The 20,978-nt window shown below is 43.6% G+C and overlaps 1 protein-coding gene across 1 annotated transcript; it reads right to left on the reverse strand.

Annotated features, from left to right (window-relative positions):
• Positions 1-19,985: 19,985 nt before the first annotated feature.
• On the reverse strand, positions 19,986-20,270 carry SMIM36 (small integral membrane protein 36). Its single transcript, XM_058422954.1, has one exon. It carries the CDS (start codon positions 20,268-20,270, stop codon positions 19,986-19,988), a length of 285 nt encoding a protein of 94 aa, XP_058278937.1.
• Positions 20,271-20,978: the final 708 nt, after the last annotated feature.

Below are 20,978 nucleotides of genomic sequence, written 5' to 3' on the forward strand. Positions count from 1 at the left end.
TCCCAGCTGCTCACTTTTTGGAGCTGGCAGTGGCGATGGGCTGGCTTCAGAGGCAACAGAGCAGGACACCATGGCTCAGGGAGCCAAATAACTACAGTGGGGAGGGAGCAGAGCAGCACAGGCCTTAGTGAGGCACAGGAAATGGGTTTGGCAAGGTGAAACTCCTCTGCACTCCCAGTCTACACCAGAGAGTAAACCAAGCATTTGGGGTAAATAAGGGGGAGAAAAGTATCCTGCTTTCTTTTGACTTCATGGAAAACAATATGAGGATTTAGCTTTCCTATTTTAGGGGTGTGCATGATAATGGAGGAAGGCGGTGGTTTCATTGAGGTTTGATTTAAAACCTTTAGTGGTAAAGCTCTTTCCTTTTCTTGGATTTAGAGAACACAGGGTTTGGGTTTTGTTAGCATGTTCAAGGACATGTGGCAGCAGAACTACCTTGTAAAAAGTTTATGCTTTGGGTCCTGCAGACAGCATGGATATAGCCTTTTTTTCTTGCTGCAAAATGACCCAGATTTTTGCTTTATATGACAGTCTTTTTGAGCATAGTGTGAAGGAGAAGCGTAGCTTCTGGAAATGCATGTCAATGGTCTTGTGAAATGAGCATCTGTCCTTCCCTCAGCCTTCCCCCAGTCTAATTAATAAGGTCATCCCACTGAAGGCAGGCTTATAAATAGCTTTCCAAACACTAATGGAATTAGTTCTGGCCTGGACAACTTTTCCAGGATGACACAGGTATCGAAGAAGGGCTGGCTCCTTGGCACAGACTTTAGAGTAGGAAATGTTGAAACATAAACATTTACCTGATGTCCCAGCTTTTGCTGCCAGCACGAAACCTGAAATGGGATTACAGCATAGCTGCTCACATCATAGAAAGACTTCCTGCAAGTGAAACAAGGGATTTTAGAGGGATGGGTTTCATATTAGATTACATTAGTCTGGATAATGAAATGTCAAATTCTGCTGAAGGTTTCTCTTTTGTCCCTTTTTCTGAGGAAAGTGTATTTTTCATGTCCCACAAACCCACAAGATTTTGTGGGAATAATAAACAGTTACCATGGGGAATAAAATTAAAGTACTTCCAGTCAATAGGAATCTTTACTGTGACAGCAATTAATGGGAAAGGAATAGCTATAAACTCTCAAAAGAGAGTGATGATTGAAAATCGGCTATTTAAATCATCAGTGAATGGAGCCATTGAACCCCTTCAAAAGCAGTGGCTGAATTATTAACATTTAAAATCTGGTGTGAGACTGGAATTTTATAATGAAAATAAAACCTAAATGTGTCATCGAAAATGTAAGTTCTGATTGTTTAAAAAACTTGAACCAAAATGTAAAGAGAATGTATCTGATTCAGGGACTTCAAATCAATAAGCATGAAGCTCCTGAAAAAATGAGACAAACATGAAATTTTAGATGATTATCTATGTGCCTAATGAAGTTTAATTCCAGCAGAATAACAGAGAAACATTATTTTGCAGTCATTTGGCCTTTGTATCTCAATAGTCCTGTGTTGCATTTCCAGTAAACAAAAGGACATTTCAAAGATTTCAAAATGCATATTAGGAAAACCAATAAACATCAAATTTTATATTAATTTATCTTTTCAATCAAATTCCTTGCTGTTGCTTGTTCTGAATATAACCTTCTCCTTAAATGAAGAAGCTGACACGAAGGCAGGAGGTGCTTCATGTAACTGAGAAAAGATTGTTTCTTTAGAGGAGAGAAAAGTAGCACTTTTCAGTCTCTGCAATGGCCTTGGACCAGCTGCACAAATTCTGAGTCATCAGATGAATCAAGTCTGTTAATGACTGCAGAGAACTTTTACTTCAAAAAAATGCAGAAGCATCCTGCTTTCAGATATCGATTCTCTAGTGCTTCCTTTGGGAAGCTTTAGTCATAAAGGTGCCAGATTTCAAGGCTTTATTAGAAATAAAAAATGGGAGAAGGGTTTGGCTTTTAGTAATTGTACCATAAAAAAGATGGTGGCCTATAGCCCTTGGAACATCTATCAGTTCCTCTAGCAGAAATCAGTATGGAATTTTGGCTCACAGGCAAAGAGGGAGTTATTAGAGGTAAAATTCACTCATAAAGAGAATTTTATATGAAAGTCCAAATCAGGACAACCTGACTCAGGACCTAAGCAGCTGCCATTGCCTTCAGCTTCCACCTGAAAAATCACTGTTCAATTTCTTAAACCAAAGGGATAAGAGTCATGAGGATCTGTGTTGCAACCTGCCTTTAGGAAGTCTACAACAGAGACTAAGGAATTACTCTACTGTATTATAACAGTATATCCTCTCAGTGTCATTAGATCCTAAGAGATGAGGTCTCTCACCCCATCCTCCAGCTGTCTTGTTATTCTGGCCTGCAAAGAAAAGTCCCAGCTGTACCCTGCCCTTGGGGGAAAGAGACCATTTTTGCCCTCTCTCAGATGCTGGATTTTAGCACCCCAAAGTGGAGGCTTTTGAAGATGTTTTCAGTAATGTGTTACCCATGCAGAATTAAATGATTTCTCTTTGGACCCAATATTTTAATATATCCCCAAATTCTTCCTTTTCAGAAGTAAATGAAAAATGTTCACGCTTGTACCAAAGCCAAAATTAAGCAGTTCTGTGTTTGAATCCCAGTCCACAGTGGACCATCTTTAACTGATGTTTATAACCTTGGCATGCAAAATCTTTTCCCCTCCTTACTTCTCTCCATCACTGGGTTTTTGCTCTGCGAATGTGTCTGCCATCCATAATCACTCTTAATTCCTCATCTTTGACATCACAATCAATGAAGGGAAATAAGCTGTTACTTAATGGGCTGACACAAAATCCATTTAAGTTAACGGAAAGACGCTCATTGTTTCCTATCAGCCCTAGGTCAGGCCAAAGTGAACAGAGTGGGTGGAATTTAGCCCGTCATTTGTCATCTGAGAGGAAATGATTCCTACATCCCATTTGGACTGCTTAGAGATTTTAAACATATTTAGAAAAAGAAAACAAATTGATTTATTATCAGTTGTTAAACGGTTGACATTTTACTCGGGTTGGATAGTCTCTCAGTTTAAAATGGTACTTAGTTTTCTCAATAGTTAAAAAAAAACAAATATAGGTGAGTGTAAGTCAGTGAAACTGAAGAGGTGCCTCACTGCCCTGTGCAGGTCATGAAGCATCATCTGCACAGAAGCTCAGCCTCGCTGGCAGGGGCTGCATAGGACATGTGAACTCACCCTGCCCTTCCGCCAGTTAGCTGACAGGCTCTTAGTTTTACTTATTTTAGGTTTCCTAAATACATTTGTAAAGGGTTGTACATCTCTACAACTGTACATCTGTACTCCAACGCATTGTGTTGTCTCAGGTCTTCTAGGTTTTTTAAACAGACTTAATAAAATCTGAATTAGGTTTTTCTCTGTTGCTCACAAATGTTTACAGCTATCATTCAGAAGCAAAATGAATATATTCTTTAATAGAGCCCAACAAACATCAGACACACTGTCCCTACTACATCTCCCAATCTGCATAATGCTATTACCCTCGGGAAGAGGGAGCAGAGTGCCTGGCAGGGACAAGAAGATCTGAGTGCTTGTCTAACTTGCAATTCCCCTGATAAGTTTAGAGACTGTTTCTGCAGTGTTTCTGCAGAAATAACTTCTGTTATTTAAGGACAAAAGTCAAAATATTCTGTTTCTTGGTTATAGTGTGTTACAAAGAGTAAAGGGAGTTCTGTTTCACCACGTCCCTTCTGAACAGCAGGAAACTCTTGGGATATATCATTTAGTTGCTGATAGCCAGGCCAAGTGGCTGAGAGGTCAGAGGACTTGCAAGAGATAGAGACATCAAGAAGTTTGTTTCCAGTGGAAATTTGTCTACTCTGCTCCAAACAGGGATTGCAAAACAAGTGTTACTGCTATTGGCAACCTTTGTGAGGCTTTATATCCACCATCCACTTAATTCTGTCAGTCCTTGAATTGGAGTTATAAATTGCATTATCTTCAATGGAAGGGATAAGTTTTCAGACAGACTCTGACCTGACTTCTCTTTCTGCTGAGGTGGATAAAAGTCTACAGCATTCCACTGATATAACTGAGGGATTGGACTTACACAAGTGAGACTCTGACCCCTCACATAATTGCTGGAAGGACTAAAGGACTTCCCCTAATACTTGGGAAGTTTTTAGGAGCCATTTGGAAAGTGACTGAGCAAACAACAATTCAGAGGGGCACAGGAATCACTCAACTTGTTTTTAAGATCTCTCAGACAGCAAATTCCTGTCCTCCAGATTCCTGAGGCTTGAGCCTCAGTAGCAATATTTATAAGGACAGGGTAGTTCAACAAAATCAAGAAATAAACAGACAATGCCCCTAATGAAGAGCTGAAATAGAGATTTTTGTGGCACAGATCGTATGTTTTCAGAAAGTGTTCCTTTCCTGGGGCTGTCACTTCTGAGCTGCTTCTGGTTACCCACAGAAGGGAGTGGGGATCCTCACCAGGGCCTAACCTTGTTCTGCTGCAATGGGCGTTACAACCTCTTATCTGTAGCTTGTGGGTGCTAATTTGCAGGACCATATTTTGGGGAACAGAACCCAGAGCCCTGGAGGAAGGCCATGCTTTCAAACTGTTTCCTCAGCAGCTTCCCCAGCATTGGGGCCGCGGCGCTGGCAGCGGATCAAAGCCCAGGAATTCCTGCGCTGTGCTCCGACTGTTCCTCCTGGCTGAGGTCACACCACTCTCCTCCTTTCTGTTTGGTTTTAGCAGGATTAGTTTTATAAACTACAGGGCAAGATACAGCCGTGGTGGGAGAGTGGGGCTGGGGAGGGCACAGGGCTGCTTGTGTCCCAACCAAACCACCGTGGTGGCCGTCTGGCCTCAGCTGACCCAGCTGTGCTTTGTCCTGCTCCGACCGACTGCCCAAGGCTCATTCCAAACAGCCTCACATCTGAGAGAAATAGGAATGGTGGTTTCTGAACTGCCTCCAATTCTTTGGAACTTTAAAGGAGTGTTGTGAAAGCATTTTACTTAAATTCTAGAAAACTACCCCAAAGCTATTAGCAACCTGGCACTGGAAAAACCTCTGTGGAGGTTTAGTCGAAACGACAAAAGTCTCCATCTGAAATTTATAAAGGCATTTTCAGTTTCTCAGTGGAAGTCCAAATTCCCATTTTTTGGCAGTAGAACTGTACTGGGTACATTTGCACTAATATTAATAATTTAAAAACTCCTTAGTGCCCTTGGAGATAAAAAGGAGAATGCCTCCTTTGAGGAAAGATGCCCCTTAGCAGAGGAGAGGTGATACTCTAGAGGAGTTAATCTCTTCCCTTTTGTTCTGGAGTTTTGGGGGGCAGAGGCTCAACTTTTGGATGACATTAATCCCACACAAGCTGAGCAATGGGCTGTGCCCCCGCTTGCACTCCTGCAAAATGGAAGGTTAAAATAAATGACTGTTAAACTCCAGGCTGTATAGTGCACTACACATTAGTGCTGCTTTTAGTCATCAATATATTGCTATTTAAAGATGACTGAGACTTTCAAGTCTGATAATTCTTCATATTAAAAGTGATTCTTTTTCATTTGAGATTTTATGCTGTCATGCAGACATCTCCATAATTAAATGTGTGCTTGACTCTTTCTGCCTCCAGTTAAGTAGACATTAATGGAGAACCTACTGAAAACAACTGCCAGAAATGTTCCTGCACTTCAATTTAAAAATATTAATATCAAATTACAGTGATGATCACTAAAGGGAATTAAGGCTAAATGGTTTTGGAATCATCCAAGGTAATTTGTTCAAACTGCTCTTATTCTCACAGTTTTTCTATGGTCACAGCAGAGATGTATTCTCCACTTCATGAGGAGGGGTTTAAAACCAAACACTTTTAAGCACAAAATCTCTCCATTTATAAAAGAGTAGTAATGAAGTTGCAAAACCAAAGACCTTAATATTAGGGAGCACCAATATTCAAGTCAAGTCTGTCTTAGCCTGTCTCTGTCTAATATTCCCCACTATTTAATGCCATAATCAAACGTTATTTTTCCTGTGAGAAAAATCACACAACTGAATGGACTATGTTCACTTTGGGAGCAGCTATTCAATATTTCATTTTTCAATATGTTGCATAGGGTTTAATCCAAGCTGGGAGGGAGAGGTCTTACTGCAGTCTTGATAATCTGATCTGATCCCTAGTCATTTACAGAGCAGCCCTAATCTAACCTCCTGTGGATTTTTTTGTCTTTCGTATTTTCCTTCCCTACAATAAGAACAAATCACCTGATGCAGTGCCTGCAGGAGGGAACTGCCTCACTGTGTAAACAAGTCTTGATCTCGCCTTCCCAGGGAGCAGATGGGATGCCTGAGATAGCTTGAGGTATAGATGGTATTGTACCAGTGACTGGAGATCCCAAAGGTGCCCTTTTTACAGCCACTTCCCTGGCCAAAGCTCTTCCCTGTGCAGGAGGATTTCCATCCTTGCAGCATTGCTCTGTCATGACTTTGCCTCTGTTCCAGGCTGTGGAGTGGGGCTGAGCTACACCCTACACAACCTGCAGACCAAGCTGGAGGCCCACAACACAACCAAAATTGGATCAAGTCTTTTGTAACAAGTGAGTGGGACCTTAAATGGGGATGTTGTTTGTATTATCCCTCTGCTGCTAAGAAGCAGAGAACAAATATTTGTACAATTGCCTTCACAAATCTAGTTCACATAAACCCTCTGCCCTCCCTGCAATAAAAAGCTGCCAAAAAAGATTGGCTGTTCATTAAATTTTGCTATGGGTGATGACTGTGGCTGCCTCCAAAAGTCCTGCCTTCTACACTGAACACGGCCTGGCAGGAATGACCCAGCTGTTCTGACTGGCTTGGAGGGCGGACCCTCAGCCTCTCTTGGGAGCTGTGACTCCAGTGCAGCCAGGGCTGCTCTCTGGACATTTATTCCAGCTCATTAGCTGCACAGCTTTACATCCCAAATCCTGCTTTTTATCCTGAAATGTGAAAACCCAAGCCAAGCAGCTCAGAGTCTCTGCTTTGGTCACAATTTACCCACTGCAGCAAGGGTTTGCTGGAGGAAGGTTGGAGAGCAGCACCATGAGGATGTGTCTACTCCAGCTGGAAATTCTGCACAGTTCCCAGCTCGGAGGGGAATGGGACAATGCCCATCCTTCTGTCAACAATCACACAGAGGAGGTGGCAAAGCTGCTCCTATTTGTTGTCAAAAATGGATATGCTAGCAGGGGCCACAGCCTGATCTAAGCCCGGGGGAATGTGGGCAGCCACTCCGCATGCCTGCCCAGGGAGCTCTGCCAGCTCACCTCCACCCTGACCTCACACAGCCCCTGTTATTCCAGCTCCCAGCAGCAGCTTTGTCCTCAGCACGGGAGAAAGGTTTGTTTTGATGGCAGGATAATTAATGTGCCTCAGCTCCATAGCTGTAAAATCCCTGGGGAGACAAGGCATGTCTAATTTGTACTGTGCCACAGCCAGGTGAACACAGCACCAGGTCCCTACTCAGGCATGACCATGCTCAGTATTCACCTGACTGCAAAAATTACAGCTGCTTTCCTCATTTTATAGCGGCAAAGCTGGTATCCTCTAACCATTCCACTTGGAAAAATACCACCCAGCTCCCTAGAGAGGCCACAGTGAGAAACCATGAGCTATAGCAAACTTTCTTACGGGATCAAGGAAATTGGAATCACTTTCCTTACACTGGGACTTGAGGCAGCATTGAAGAAGCGAGCCATGTTTTCTGCTGTCCTTCAGGTGAGGCAGTGAAACCCATCTTCTTTTTTTTTTTTTTTTTTTTTTTTTTTTTTTTTTTTTTTTTTTATTAAAAATGGGCTAAAACCAGTGTAGGAAAAATCCATCTTTAATCAAAGAAGTGCTTGGCTGATGGCAGGTCCTGCCCTGCAGAGCAATCCTGGCCTGGGGCAGCATCACTGCAAGACTCTCATGATTTAAGGCCTGAGGGTATTTTGTATTTGCACATTCATCCTTCATGTAACCACGTTCATGTTTAGTATGGCTGCTCCAGATTTTACCCTGATTCCCCAACCAACCATGCCTGTTGTTTCCCACCTTGACTCAGCTTGAAGCCAAACTGTTCAGTGCTGGTCTGGGAGTGCTCAGCACTAGTGTTGGATAAATGCACTGACACAGCAGCAAGGACAGCTTTGATGTCTCTCTTCCCATATTCCAGTGCAGGTTTTTCATGTTCACTATGGTTTATTTTTTTATTTTGTGCTAATAAATTCTGCAAATATAAATATTGAGCCAGGCTGGTTTGTGTGGGTATTTGACACTGATAGAGTAAATTACCTTTCCTACATATTTTCCATTATATATCTGCCTCCATTATGTGCTGCACATGGACACGAGAAGGAAACCTTTGCCATTACATCCCTTTGCAAACACAGTTCTCTTCCAAGCTTTCAGTCTTACTACTAAATAAATATGTATGCAAGATAGCACTGGTGTAGCACAAAAAAACCACTATTATTTATACAGCTTTCAAGCCTATACAAATTATAATTTTTCACACAGCAAACTTGTTCAAAGGCATGGAGCTGCAGAGAATCTTCCACAGCTATGCTTACACCACCTCCAGGACCAGAAACCCAAAATGCACAGTAGAGACCAAACATATTTTTTTCACTGAACCCAAATGAAGTGTCTTGTCACCTCAGAGGAAACAAAATACACCTGAGAGCTGAATATCTTCTGGAGATACCCAACCCTCTCCTTTGGCTGTGAAAGCAGACTGAATTTCTAATCAGGCACTTAGGTATGTAAAAGAGGAGCAATTCCATAGCCATGAGCTTGGGCTTGAAATCTGATTGACCCCATAACACTGGTTCTTGAAGAAACCATCTCACTCAACAAAAAGGGTAAAATAAGGAAATTTTTCAATACCCTGAAAGGTAGCAAGATGCCTGGCCAGTTTTGAAGATTTTTGGTTAAAAAAAAAAAAAAAAAATTCCAGCTGAGTTTAATCAACTGCTGGCAAATATTTTATTTTCATTTACAAACTCCTGCAGTCTGTGGGTACACAGTCCCAAACCATGACTCCTAGAGCAGCATCACTCTGGCTCTAAGGCAGAAATCCTGTCCCATCCAGGGTGAGCACTGCAGCTGCTGGGCTCTGTCTCCACATCACCCAAATTTCAAACATCACCAGGCACAGCTCAGACTCAGATGGCCAAGAAGGGGACCCACAGGGAGGGAATTAAGTAGAGGAGAGATCCAAGGGCAGGAGAGATCCAAAATGAACTATTTAGTTCATTTTCTTCCACTTCACTTCTAGGATGGCCCTGCCATGTTTGACAGAATTCCTGGAAGCCTTGCAGAGATGTCTTTATACTGCATCTTATATCATTATATATTCTTATGTATTATATACAGCCATATGTATTTATATACACACACAGAGGCAGGTCACCCTTGGTTTGCCAGCTGGACTGGACTGCAGAAGTGGCAGAGAGGGGAGCAAAGGCTGGGGTGATTTACAAATCTGCTCTGTACACTGCAACACACTTCACGCAAAGTCAACATGGCCTTGCATCATAAAGCACAGGCTGGAGCCAAGAAACAGCTCAGCTGGAGAAGCCACAGAATAAGGAGAGAACAAGCCTGTTCAGGTAAGAGCTCTGCATCTAAAAACATGTCCTGACATATTCACAAGAGGAGGTGAGGTATTTTTGAAGGTGATTTTTCTTTTCTTGCAACTCCCCAATCCTCTGAACTCATTAAAATGAAGACACTCTAATTTCCAGGATTGTCCAACAGGGAAAGGTCAAGGAAGGACTTCTTTGTAATGTTGACTCTCAAATTCCAGGGAGAAGAACAGCAGGATTTTCATTAAACCACCATCAAATTAGAAATTACTGCACTGTTAAAGGAAAATAGGACTGCCATTATGCAAAAGGAAGTGAAAGAAAAGACCTTATGATTTATAGCTTGTATACAGGTCTGTCTGAAATGGGGTCTTGGGCTGATGAAAAACAAGGGTCTGGTTACCAGGAGCTGGCCTGGCTGGGCACAGAGCAGCCAGAGCTGCTGGATCAGTGGTGTTACACATCCCCTCTGCACAGGAAGTTTCCTGGGGGCATATTCATAGAACCCCAGTTCTGAAGATGCAGAGTTACTCAACAAGTTACTCAAAACTCTTCAAAAGAAACAAAGCAGCAGGTTTTTGCTGTTGCACCAAACCTCAAATAAAGAAAGCAAGCCCTGGGAACCCAGTGAAATCTGTACTCAACAGGACACTCAGTTTCTTAGGGATGCACTCCAGTGTAAAATCCGGAGCTGTTACTTGCTACTTTGTGGTTTGTATTTCCATGGGTAGATGCCAGAGGAAGACAGTCTGATTAGACAAATTACTTTTTTTCAAATTGAAATAAATATTTGATTTTATTCATCCAATCTTTACTTGAAAAATGCCATCTGTCCACTAAAAAGCATCCTGACTTCTGACCAAGAAAAAAATATTGCTTGAGGCCCTCAAAGGAAAATTAGAGTGAGGAGTTGAATCTCCCAGGTGCAGCTCTAATGTCACAAGTTTAGGGTGTTCAAAGCTGTAGCTGCCTCTGTCCCTAAGGAAAGCTTTGCACAGATCCATGGGTTGGATCTGAAGACCAAGACACTGTCTTTTAACAGTTAATTAGCTGCACCAATTAGTGGTCCTGTTGTACAAAGAGTGACAAAATGAGTGTGAAAACCAGCAGTAAGAGAGGAGCTGGATCTGAAAGCAGGGAGGGATGGTAGAAAGCTGGGGCAGCACATCCAGCAGCCAAACTGTGGCTTGAGGGAGGCTCTGAAATGTGACAGCCAAAGAGAAATTGTGGTTGTACCCGTGCAGATTTGGGGCCTCTCCTGCATTGCAGAATGAGAATCGAGCTGGGGTGACTTCAGTATTGAATTTAAGACACTATAATACAGGGTTAAAATAGAAGCATCTGCAGCCTTTATGCAAGAACCTGTAATTATGTGCACAAAGACAGGTCTCAGCATGTGGAGCTGTGTGCATGCCTTATACATAATATGGGGCTAGCATCCAGAGAAGCCGATGGGGTTGCTACATTATTGCATTCTATATTATCTTTTATTAGGATACATGCATTAGGATGGTTTCAGTTTTTTACATCCAAGCATTAAAGGATTTTCTGATTGCACCACACGCAGGAGCAGCCTGTGCTGTGCCAGCAGCCAGGGCTGCACCTACAAACCCAGTTATCTCTGCAGCCTTGCCCTGTTCTGGTCATCTGGGGCACTTGGTGTCCCCATCTCCCAGGTTGAAGTCATGATCAGGCTCACTGGGAGGTCTAAGCCCAAAGTGCCCCTTTGAACTCGGGGCTGGTCTGAGCCCTCGGTGCCTCCTGGCAGGTTATGCTGGGAGTTTGAGACGCTGTGATCTGGCCAGCAGAGCTTTATCTGCTAAGACAGAAAAGCTGGTGCCTTGTAGGAGCAGAGCTAATCTGACAGGGTGGCACTTCAGTCAAACAAGAATGGCGAAATGCTTCTGACCCAAGGATGCTCTCAAGCTCTGCACTGACAAGATGCAGCGACAGGAGCTGCCCACGCTCACAGCACTGTTACTCACTGGTAGCACACATCCCACCTGGCCCGACTCAGGACATGCATTCCTGCCATCCAGCCAGGTTCTGGTGCTCATCCTGGGGGAACGGGCCTCTGAGGATGGGCAGGGAGCTGCCAAGACCCAGCTTCTACTTCCAGCCATCTGCACAGGATGGGAAGTACCTGGAAATCCAAGGTTGCCCTGCACAGTGCAAGCAGGTGAGTGCTGCTGCACACCTGCCTGGAAAGAACTCATAGCAAAAGCCTGGCCCTGCTCCAGTCCAGGTAAGGGCAAGATTTTGCTATGTGTAGAATTTGTGCTCAGAAGTATCTCACAAGAGAGATTCTTCACTCTCACATGATGAGAGCACAGCCTGGGTTTAAGCCTTTTGCCTTAATCCATTTCATCCAATCAGTATGCCTTGACTTCAAAAAAAAAAAAAAAAAAAAAAAAAAAGGAAATGATCTGGCTGCTGTAACATCTGTTTACTCCAGATTACCCTGAATACTTCCCAGCAGAGAGGGCACAGAAAAAACATGGTCATCTCCTCCCTAGCAGCTGTTAAACAAAGCAGGAAAAGGCGGCCCTACAGCATGACCGTGCTTTGAAGCTCTGTCCTGTGGGCCAGGCTTCGGCCACTTTTGGGGAAGTTTTAAACACCATTCACCCACCTCCCTGCTGGTGGTGGGACCTTTGCCTCCTTGCCTCAAATATGACTGCCCTCTCCTCTGGGAGCTCTACCTCAGGTTGGGGCATCCTTTCTTTCACTGCACATGAAAAGCAAACAGGCAATGAAATAAAAGCACACGTTCACCTTCAGCAGCTGAAGAAGGGAAAGCATTTTCTGTTTGCAAGAGGGGAAGAGCAGCAAATCCATATGCAAAACAGTATCCCATTAACCAGCCCATGATATCTTACACTCTCCTAATGGCAGTTGAACTGTCACCCCAACAAACAGATGGATTTTTGTAATACTGAGAGCACAAATTCACAAGAGGAGGGAAGCTTTGGGATCTGCTGGCCTGCAGAGCTAGTTGGAAGGGGAAAAAAAAGGGTTCTTTGTCCCTTCAGCTCTCCAGAGGCAATAATGGGGGAGCAGCATGTCCCCTCCAAGGCCAAATAACCCTGCCAAGGCGGTTACAAAAACACATGGATGTGACAGTGAAGAGCCCTATCTTGTCCTTCAGTCATGGCTTACCACTGCCACCTGTCCCAGCAGCTCTCTAATCTCTACCACCAAGAACTGGTGAAAACCCCTCTCCTCCCAGGGAACTCAAGCACTAGCACGTTTTGTAAATACACATCCCACAGATGCGGTGTTAATACTTAACAATGTTTTTTTTCTATGCCAAAATGAGTTAAGGAAGGAGTCTCTGTCCTGGCTTCAAATTTCCTGGCTTTCCCCTGTCTGCGTCACAACATAATTCTTTCCAGCAGCCTTTTCCTCAGATGTTCAGAGTTAGCATTGGGATCCCTGCCAGCTTTCCTGCCCAAAACAAACACGGAGCCTCCTGATGCCAAAGAATTGCCTTCTATTCATTTCTCCAGGGATAGAACACTTGGCTTTACAAGCAATGCCCCGATTTTCAATTCAGCATATGTATATAAATAAAAATGCAGCTTTACAGAGACTTGTCTGCACTAGCAAAGACTGGATAGCGTGTCCCTAACAAGCTGTCTCTCTCCATCGATTGTAAATAGAGCTTCAATTAATTAATGAGATTATCTGCCAAGTTAGTACACATTGCTTCAGCAAGGAAAATAAGGCTTATTGTCAAATTACTTTTTGCTGGTATAATCATGGCAGCATCAATTTTTTTTTTGCTATTAATAAAAACACCCACCCATTATTAAACCACTCTGGTTCCAGTGTAAACCAGGTCTAAATCTAAAGCCTTGAAAAGTGATAAAATACCATTCCTATCTCAGTAAAAAGCTTTTCTTTCCCTCCAGTGTCCCTGGGCTCGTAACACCTCCCCTGCCCTGGTGACCTGCCTGCTTTGCCTGGAGGGCTGGAAATTGCAGAGCTGCTGGTGGCTGATGAGAAATGATTTAAAGGAAGCGTTGCTGTGAGCCCTTCAGAGAGCAAAGCACAGCCCTGCACTGCTCCCCGCGGGGGACAGCGGAAATTTGGGTAGATTCTGTCTCACTAGGGGACGTGTCCTTCAGCCTCAGGGCAGGTGGAGGGTTTGTCCTCCAGCAAGCCCAGGCTGCTGCTGTCTGCTCTTCTTTGGGAAGGAAAAACTGTAGGTTTCCTCTTTTTGAGGAAACAACTGGGTGACTTGTGTCAAATCTGTGCTTAATATGCTCCTGAAAGAGGAGAAATGCAGAGAATAGGAAATAAATGACCTGTAATAAGCATAAATAATATGCTTCCATCAAATATTGTCTTTTTTTGGTTGTTGCAGAGGGTATGAGATGCCATGACTCTACCCAATGGACAGAGCACCTATAGACATTAAATCACCTGCTGCTACTCACAGATTTTTTCAATCCACCTTTTATGCTCATTATATTCTCTTTATGTGTGCTGAGTTTCCAGCAATGAACTTAAGACAACTCCCATTAATCTCTCAGAAATTCAGGGGGGTTGTTATTTGAAGTAGGCAAAAGTGGATATTCCCTGCTTTCCCTCCTCTTTCTTGAAAGGTTTAGCCCTAGAATTTGTCTGAATTTGCACATTTATTTTACATGAAAGATGTGGCAGAGATAAAAATAGAATGTGAAAAATATTATGTAATGAAGTGAAAAAAAAAAGATATTGATTACTTAGGCAACATAATTATTACAAATAAAGGTGGATGCTAAGCCTATATTCCTTGTTCATGCTGAAGTCAATAGCAGTTAAATTCAGTGTATTTTTAGAGTAATAAAGAGCTATACGTGGGCCCAATACTGAAGGAGTGCAAAATGAGAGTGCTTAAACAATATGTCCAAGTCTTCTAGGCATTCAGGAAGAGACACAAATATATAATCATTCATAATTAACATTTTCTTCGTAGCACCACCCGTGAAAGGATCTCATGTTCCTTCATAAATATTAATTAAATCAACCCTATACCCCACTTGTGTAACAATTATTACTGACATTAACAGATGGAGAAACTAGGGCACAGCTTCATTGCTCACACAGAGCATCTGCTGCAGATCTGGGATGAGACTGACCCATCCCCAGCTGGGGCTGAACCATCAGATTCTGGATTCTGATGCCTTGTGACAAGGATCTACCTCCAAAAACTGCCCCTAATTTGTCACTTTAGGGTGGAAATGCCTCTTTGAAACATTAATGTCAAAGAGTGTCAGTGTTAGACAGGAAAACCAAGGAGCAGTGTCTCCAAGGAAACCAGCATACCTGAGGAGGAGGAAGTAAGGAAACTAAAGCAGGACCAGAACAGAAGCTTGAGAAGGCAGCTGTTCAGATTTTCCTGGTTTTTTATCACTCTGCTATAATTTTCTCTAGTAGTTAAGTCAGATAGCTTTCTGCTGTGGATGTCAGAGCAATTTATTTTTAAGCAATTAATTTAGCTTTTCAGTACTCTAGCGTGAAGAGGCAGACCTTTACTTCAGAGCCCTGAGAGCTGCCCCAGAAGCCCACCTGCTTTCCTTGGGGGCAGCAGCCACCAGCAGGCTCCAGCACATGTATGCCCATGCCTCCCACCCTCCTCACATGCACATCCTTGCTCCAGCAGGACACGTGGATTCAGTGTCAACCCCCAGAGCCCACCTGACAGAACAGATCCTGCACAGGGACTCAAGCACTTGGGAGAGCCCCGAAGTCAGTTAGGCTGGAGCAGGGCCAGGAGACCCATGTCAGTGCTTTGCCATATAAAAGGCACACAGGTAGCTCAGGAGACTTGGGCTTGTGGGGTTTGATCCCTCTAAAAGATGGCAAATGGGTTCTAAGGCTCCCCAAAGCAGCATTGGCTCATGGTTGGAAGAACAGTATTTCCAATTAAACTCCCAATATCAGTTCTTACCTCCTGGCATTCCCACCAAAGCACCAACATCACTCAAGCTGGATGACTGATAACTCAAGGTGATGCAGTTCTAGGCAGTAAAAAATATTCTTAAGTTCTTCTTACAGCCAAGAGGTTTGACTTGGACCTGTCACTGTGCTTCTACACTAAGCACTATGAGAGGATGAAACAATGTGCTGGCAAAAAAATGAGACAAGATTAACCCCTTTTTAAATTCAAAACAATCACTGCATGGGAAAGAATTCTCCCTGGCAAATATGGGTTAGTCTGTCTGGACTAATCCTCTACTTATATGTAGTGGCTTACTAGGGATTTTAAAAAGAAATCTGAAGGCCTAGACAGTATGTTTACAGTGGAACAGCCTCACATGAAAGATGAATTTTCAGTGAATCTAATGACATATTTAACTTGAATTAATATTGGAGAAATTTAGGAATCTTTTTTCCTGTTGTTTCTGTAAAACCCTTTAATAAAGGCTTTACAGAAGCGGTAATTTTTGACTTTAAAAGCGCACTGAGCCAACTGTAAACGAGCCAGTGCAGACCGAATTCCTGCTTCCTGCAGAACAGCAATAAATCCTCCCAGCAGCCTGAGTTCCCTTCGAATCAAAGAGCTACAGATATCAATGTGCCACGGTGACCACAGCTCACCAAAGCAGGTGTTGTAAGGCTGTGCCCAGGATTTGCCCAGATTTAATGTGGCTTGTTCATTGACTTCTCTGATCCACCTGCTCCAGGCATTGTTTGTGGGAGAATATTTTATTTTGTTCTTTTGAATCCTACTGGAGTTAGTCCGTGGCCTGAAATTCAATTGCAGCCCCTGTGTGCCAGTTTTGTAACGATAAGCCCCTTATGAACTGCATAAATTACTAAGAAGAGAGAAATCTCAGTGCAGAGGGCAGAAGAGCAGAGAAAACTAACCAGAGCCACATGGAACAAAGCACAGAGGGGACAGGAGCTGCCCAGGGATGCTGCATAAGACAAGGGCAGAATGGGGAATTCAGTGTATTTCCTAAATGCCTCTATGTCTATCCAACATTCTCAAAACTCATATTGCTTATGAATAAATGTTAATACAATTTCACCCACATCTGATTCATTTGTAAAGGGCACCTGCTGCAGGACAGGATTTCTGTGCTGGATATCCTGGCCTTAAAATCCTGTCTAATCCTCTGGGCAAAGCACGTCTCCATTGGCATGGGCAGGATTAAGCAAGGCACAAACCCATCCTCAACTGAACAGGGACGGAAGAGTCAGATTCAGTGGATGTGCAAAGAGCTGCACAACAGCTCTTTCCCTGAATCCATGGATCCCCACAGCCATGTCCTGCTGTTTCCCCATGTGGGACAGGGCTTGGAAGATGCTGCAGGTGTCCCAAAGGGATAGCTCAGTCTCTGCAGGGCTCCTCTGCATGGCTCAGTTTGGGATAGAAAGCAGCAAAGCTTGGTTCAGGATGTTTTGTACTGTGTGAAGTCCAGCAAGGGATTCACATTTTACACACAACTTATGCAAACAACAACCCTGCTGTGGGAGTATTCATCCCTGTTTTCTCACAATGATGCAAATGGCATGGCTGAGGACTGCAAGCACTCAAAGGAACACAGCTTCAAGGCTGATTTCTGGCAAGCATGGCCTGATAAAAGCTCTTCTGCATGCATCAGTCTTGACACAGTCATTAAATAAAGCATGGCAGCAGAGACCTCCCCAAAGCAGTAATTTCACTCACAGAGATTTGATTACTTGGAATTCTCAGTACATACTCAAGGACTTTCTCCCACTAATAATACTCCAGTCCTGGTCTAGTATAAACAATACTCCAATATTGGCTTAGGAAGGCAAAACACTCCAATATTGGTTTAGTACAGACAAGACTAAGAAAGCTATTTTTTTTTTCCTGTTGGGAAGACAAAGTCCTGATGCACTTTAGCTTCTCATTTTCTGAAAAGGGATTTACCCTATGTTTATCTTCCTAACAGAAGGAAAGTATCATTTGCTGCTTTTACCTCCATTTTGGAGCGGAGTCCACCAACTATCACAACTGACAAATTTCCTCATGAGTGAACAATGGAAACTGCTCCTGTGCCCGCAGTCCCCCCAGGCACAACTTCCTAAAGCTTAAGCCAGAAAAATTACCCTGCCAAAATCAGCAGCTTTGCCATCGATCCTCAAGGAGGCAGGGATATGTGGTTAATGCACACAAAACTACATATCTGTAGAATTTCAGCTATCTAAAAGTATTTATTAACACAGCCTTGCAAGTTTGTTTTACCTACAGAAACAAACAGTGGCAATGATATGGCAATGTGACATGGTGTCATTACATTATTTGCGTGACCTTCAGCAAAGAGCCGCAGCTTCTCTGCTGGCATTGTGGCATTTGGTGTCACACGAGCTGTGCCATGCTCTTTGTGGTATTTTTGAACTCTTTTTAGTCCCTCCACAAGGTCTTATTAACAAAGGTTATTATTTTTGTTCTCGAATGCCAGGGATCCCTTATCACCAAGAAGGCTCCTAGAATGTTAAATGATACATAAACACACAAAAAAGCTTTAAAGAGATTACAGGCTGAAGGGAAGGCAGATGGGAGAGCCCAAGGAGAGATCACCCACCCTGTGTGGATGACAGCAGCCGTAACATACAAGCAGCTCAGTCACTGCCACATTTTGCCAAATCAGCTACAACTAATTGCACTTTTTCAGTGCTAAATAACGAAAAGAAGACATTCAACATAGTTACTTCAGCATGATACATGGAAGAGGATCATGGCTCCAACTTCTGATTTACCAGTTTCATCACATCAAGGGTTTTACTCCAGCACCCACCCATGAAGAACCTTCCTTCCAGTTCAGGCTTCCTTCCCAAACCAGGCAAATCCATAATTCAACGGGTGCAAAGGACAGCTTGAAAACAAAACTTGGGGTCACCCACAAGAATTTAGAAACCAAAAGAAAAACCACTAACCATTCTGGCTCCTTTTCTTAAAATACAGTTAAATAAAAAGATACTCTTGAGATTTCTTTGCCAGTGCCAGGATGCTCTGTGGCTGATGCAGAAACCAGCACATCTGAGAATGTAGCACAGACAGACTGTTCCTATCCAGCTGGAGTACAAACCCTGCAATCCAGCCAACAGCTTTGTTCAATTGTGGTTCAAATTCACAGCAGTTTCTGGAAGTATTTAAAATGCCTGTCCTGAAGGCATTAGGACCACTGCATCCAGTGAGTCATCCACGACACCTGTCACAGGTAATAAATCTCACTGTGTTTACTAAAGCTTTCTGTAGGACTCTGTAAAATAGCTTATGGGATAGGCACCTGCAACAGTCTGGGTCCAGTGCTAATTTTCCCCTAATAACCAGCTAAAATCCAGTACTTAAATAATATCACATATAGGAACTTGAACACTATTCAGAGGGACACAATAACCTAGTGTCAAACATCCCATAGAGCACAGAGGGAGAAAACCAGCGAGATGCAGAAGAAACTTGTTAACCAAAAAAGCCTTTAGCTTATAGCTCTGAAATTATGGGAATAGCACGACCTGATGCAGATAACATTAGATTTAGTGGAGATAAAATAACAGCCTTGATGTGGCCCAGCAGGAAGATGATACAGCTGAAGGAAGGCTCAGGGCATCAGACACATGGAGATGGACACTGAAATCCAGGACACGGAGTCAGAAATTCCTCTTCCAGTGGACAGTGGTGACATTCTGTTTCACACTACTGATAAATTCACCTCAGTTCCTGCTTCCCTTTGGGCAGGAGGCATTGCACCCAGCTTTTCCAGGAAGCATATTGTATCCTGTCAGGGGATCTGTGCAGGGCAAAGGGTGCTCTGCCCCTTAAGTGTTTGTGTTCTACCTATAGAAAGTAAGTGCCAAGACAGGCTTGGCACTGCCCTCAGGGGAGCCCACATGGAGGGTATTGAGTTCTGATGGGAGCAGCAGCTGGCTTCTACAGGAAAGGCACTATCTCTATCCTTTGAAAGTCCTTTGTGTTTCTGTTCTCCCTGGGGAGGTGGAAACAGTCCCCCAAGGTCATCTGCACAACCGAGGAAGATGAGCCAAGGCTGTGGGGCAGCACAGCTCAGCCCGTTGGAGTAGGATGCTCTGAACAACACTGTGTCCCTACCAAAATAACTGCACCGGGCACAACTCGAGATTAAACTAAGGCCCCTCATCAGTGCCTGAGAGGATAACAGCATCACTGCTGCCGGCTGCCAGTGGGCTGCAAGGCAGCAGCAGAAATGGAAATTAGTCTCATTATGGCTGGCAGGCAGAACTGCGAGCTCATACCAATGCAGAGCACAGCTCAACATCAAATGATCCCCTGAGCAATGACACTGCATCAAATAAATTGGCGTCTAAACTTACCTGGGGATCACGTTATCCTTCTGTACACGGAGAGTAAACATAGCAGAGAGGCAGGAACTGGAGCTCCAGACAGGGTCCCTCACACAACTGTAGTCCTTTTCCCAGGCAGATCAGCAGGGTTCTCGTAGGCAGAGATGAGTCCCTTTGCCCAGCGAGTGCCAGGGGAGCCCTGCTGCATCACCACCAGCCGGATTGGCGGCTGGGTGTCTGCAGGGACCTCAGGAGCATATTCCTTGCTGGGATCCTTCCCTCTGCAGTCATAGAGCACGCAGGAGATCAGGAAAACCAGAAGCAAAATGACATAGCTAGATACCAGAATGATGAGATTCAAGGTAACGGGGTCAATCTCCAAATAAAACTCCATTTGGTCCCATACTAGTGAGGGCAAACCCGGAGAATGAAGTTTCATATGCACGAATGAGCAAGTGCTAACTGATCAGAATAGATGTATTGGCTTTGTGGTAAAAATACACTAATCCTCAGGTCTCCTGTAGCAAAGGATTTCCCCGAACCGGACGATTAAAGCAGCTCAGTTTAATAACTTAAGCTTCTTCTTTTAATGCCACGTTGCCTACAGTGGAAGAAGCTAAATTTGATTGCTATATTAACAGGAAAACATCCCCCTTGCCCAGAGACCATCTCTTTCCTGGGTGGGCAGGTACCAAACTAGTTTTCTCTACGGGCATTTTGCAGAGCCTCCCTTCCTCAGGTGGGTTTGGATTTGTGGGCTAAAACAACCTGAGCTGTGTAATTAGTAAATGAATACAGAAATATCTAGAAAGTCCTTTGCAAGGTAACTTTTCTCAAAATCTCACAAGCCTGATTCTGATTTTGACTGAGACCTTTCTGCCCTGGGTTAGTGCTACAGAAGTGTTTTAAAGTGAATTAAAGATGTTTATTACCCAGGTCCTTATCAGGATTACAAGGACACATCACACTGCTGTCACACACTGCCCAGCCAGTCCTTGCACAAATTCCTCTGTAGGATCCTGCTTCCCACAGGCTGCTCTGTCTCATTTGAGTCTCACACATGTGAGAAGGTACAATAAAACAGCAGCATTTCTGTAGCCTG

The sequence above is a fragment of the Hirundo rustica genome, chromosome 18 (assembly GCF_015227805.2).
Source record: "Hirundo rustica isolate bHirRus1 chromosome 18, bHirRus1.pri.v3, whole genome shotgun sequence".
Lineage (NCBI taxonomy): Eukaryota > Metazoa > Chordata > Aves > Passeriformes > Hirundinidae > Hirundo > Hirundo rustica.

Coding starts and splice junctions, on each gene's coding strand:
- SMIM36 (XM_058422954.1), bottom strand. CDS start 20,270: ATGGAGTTTTATTTGGAGATTGACCCCGTTACCTTGAATCTCATCATT.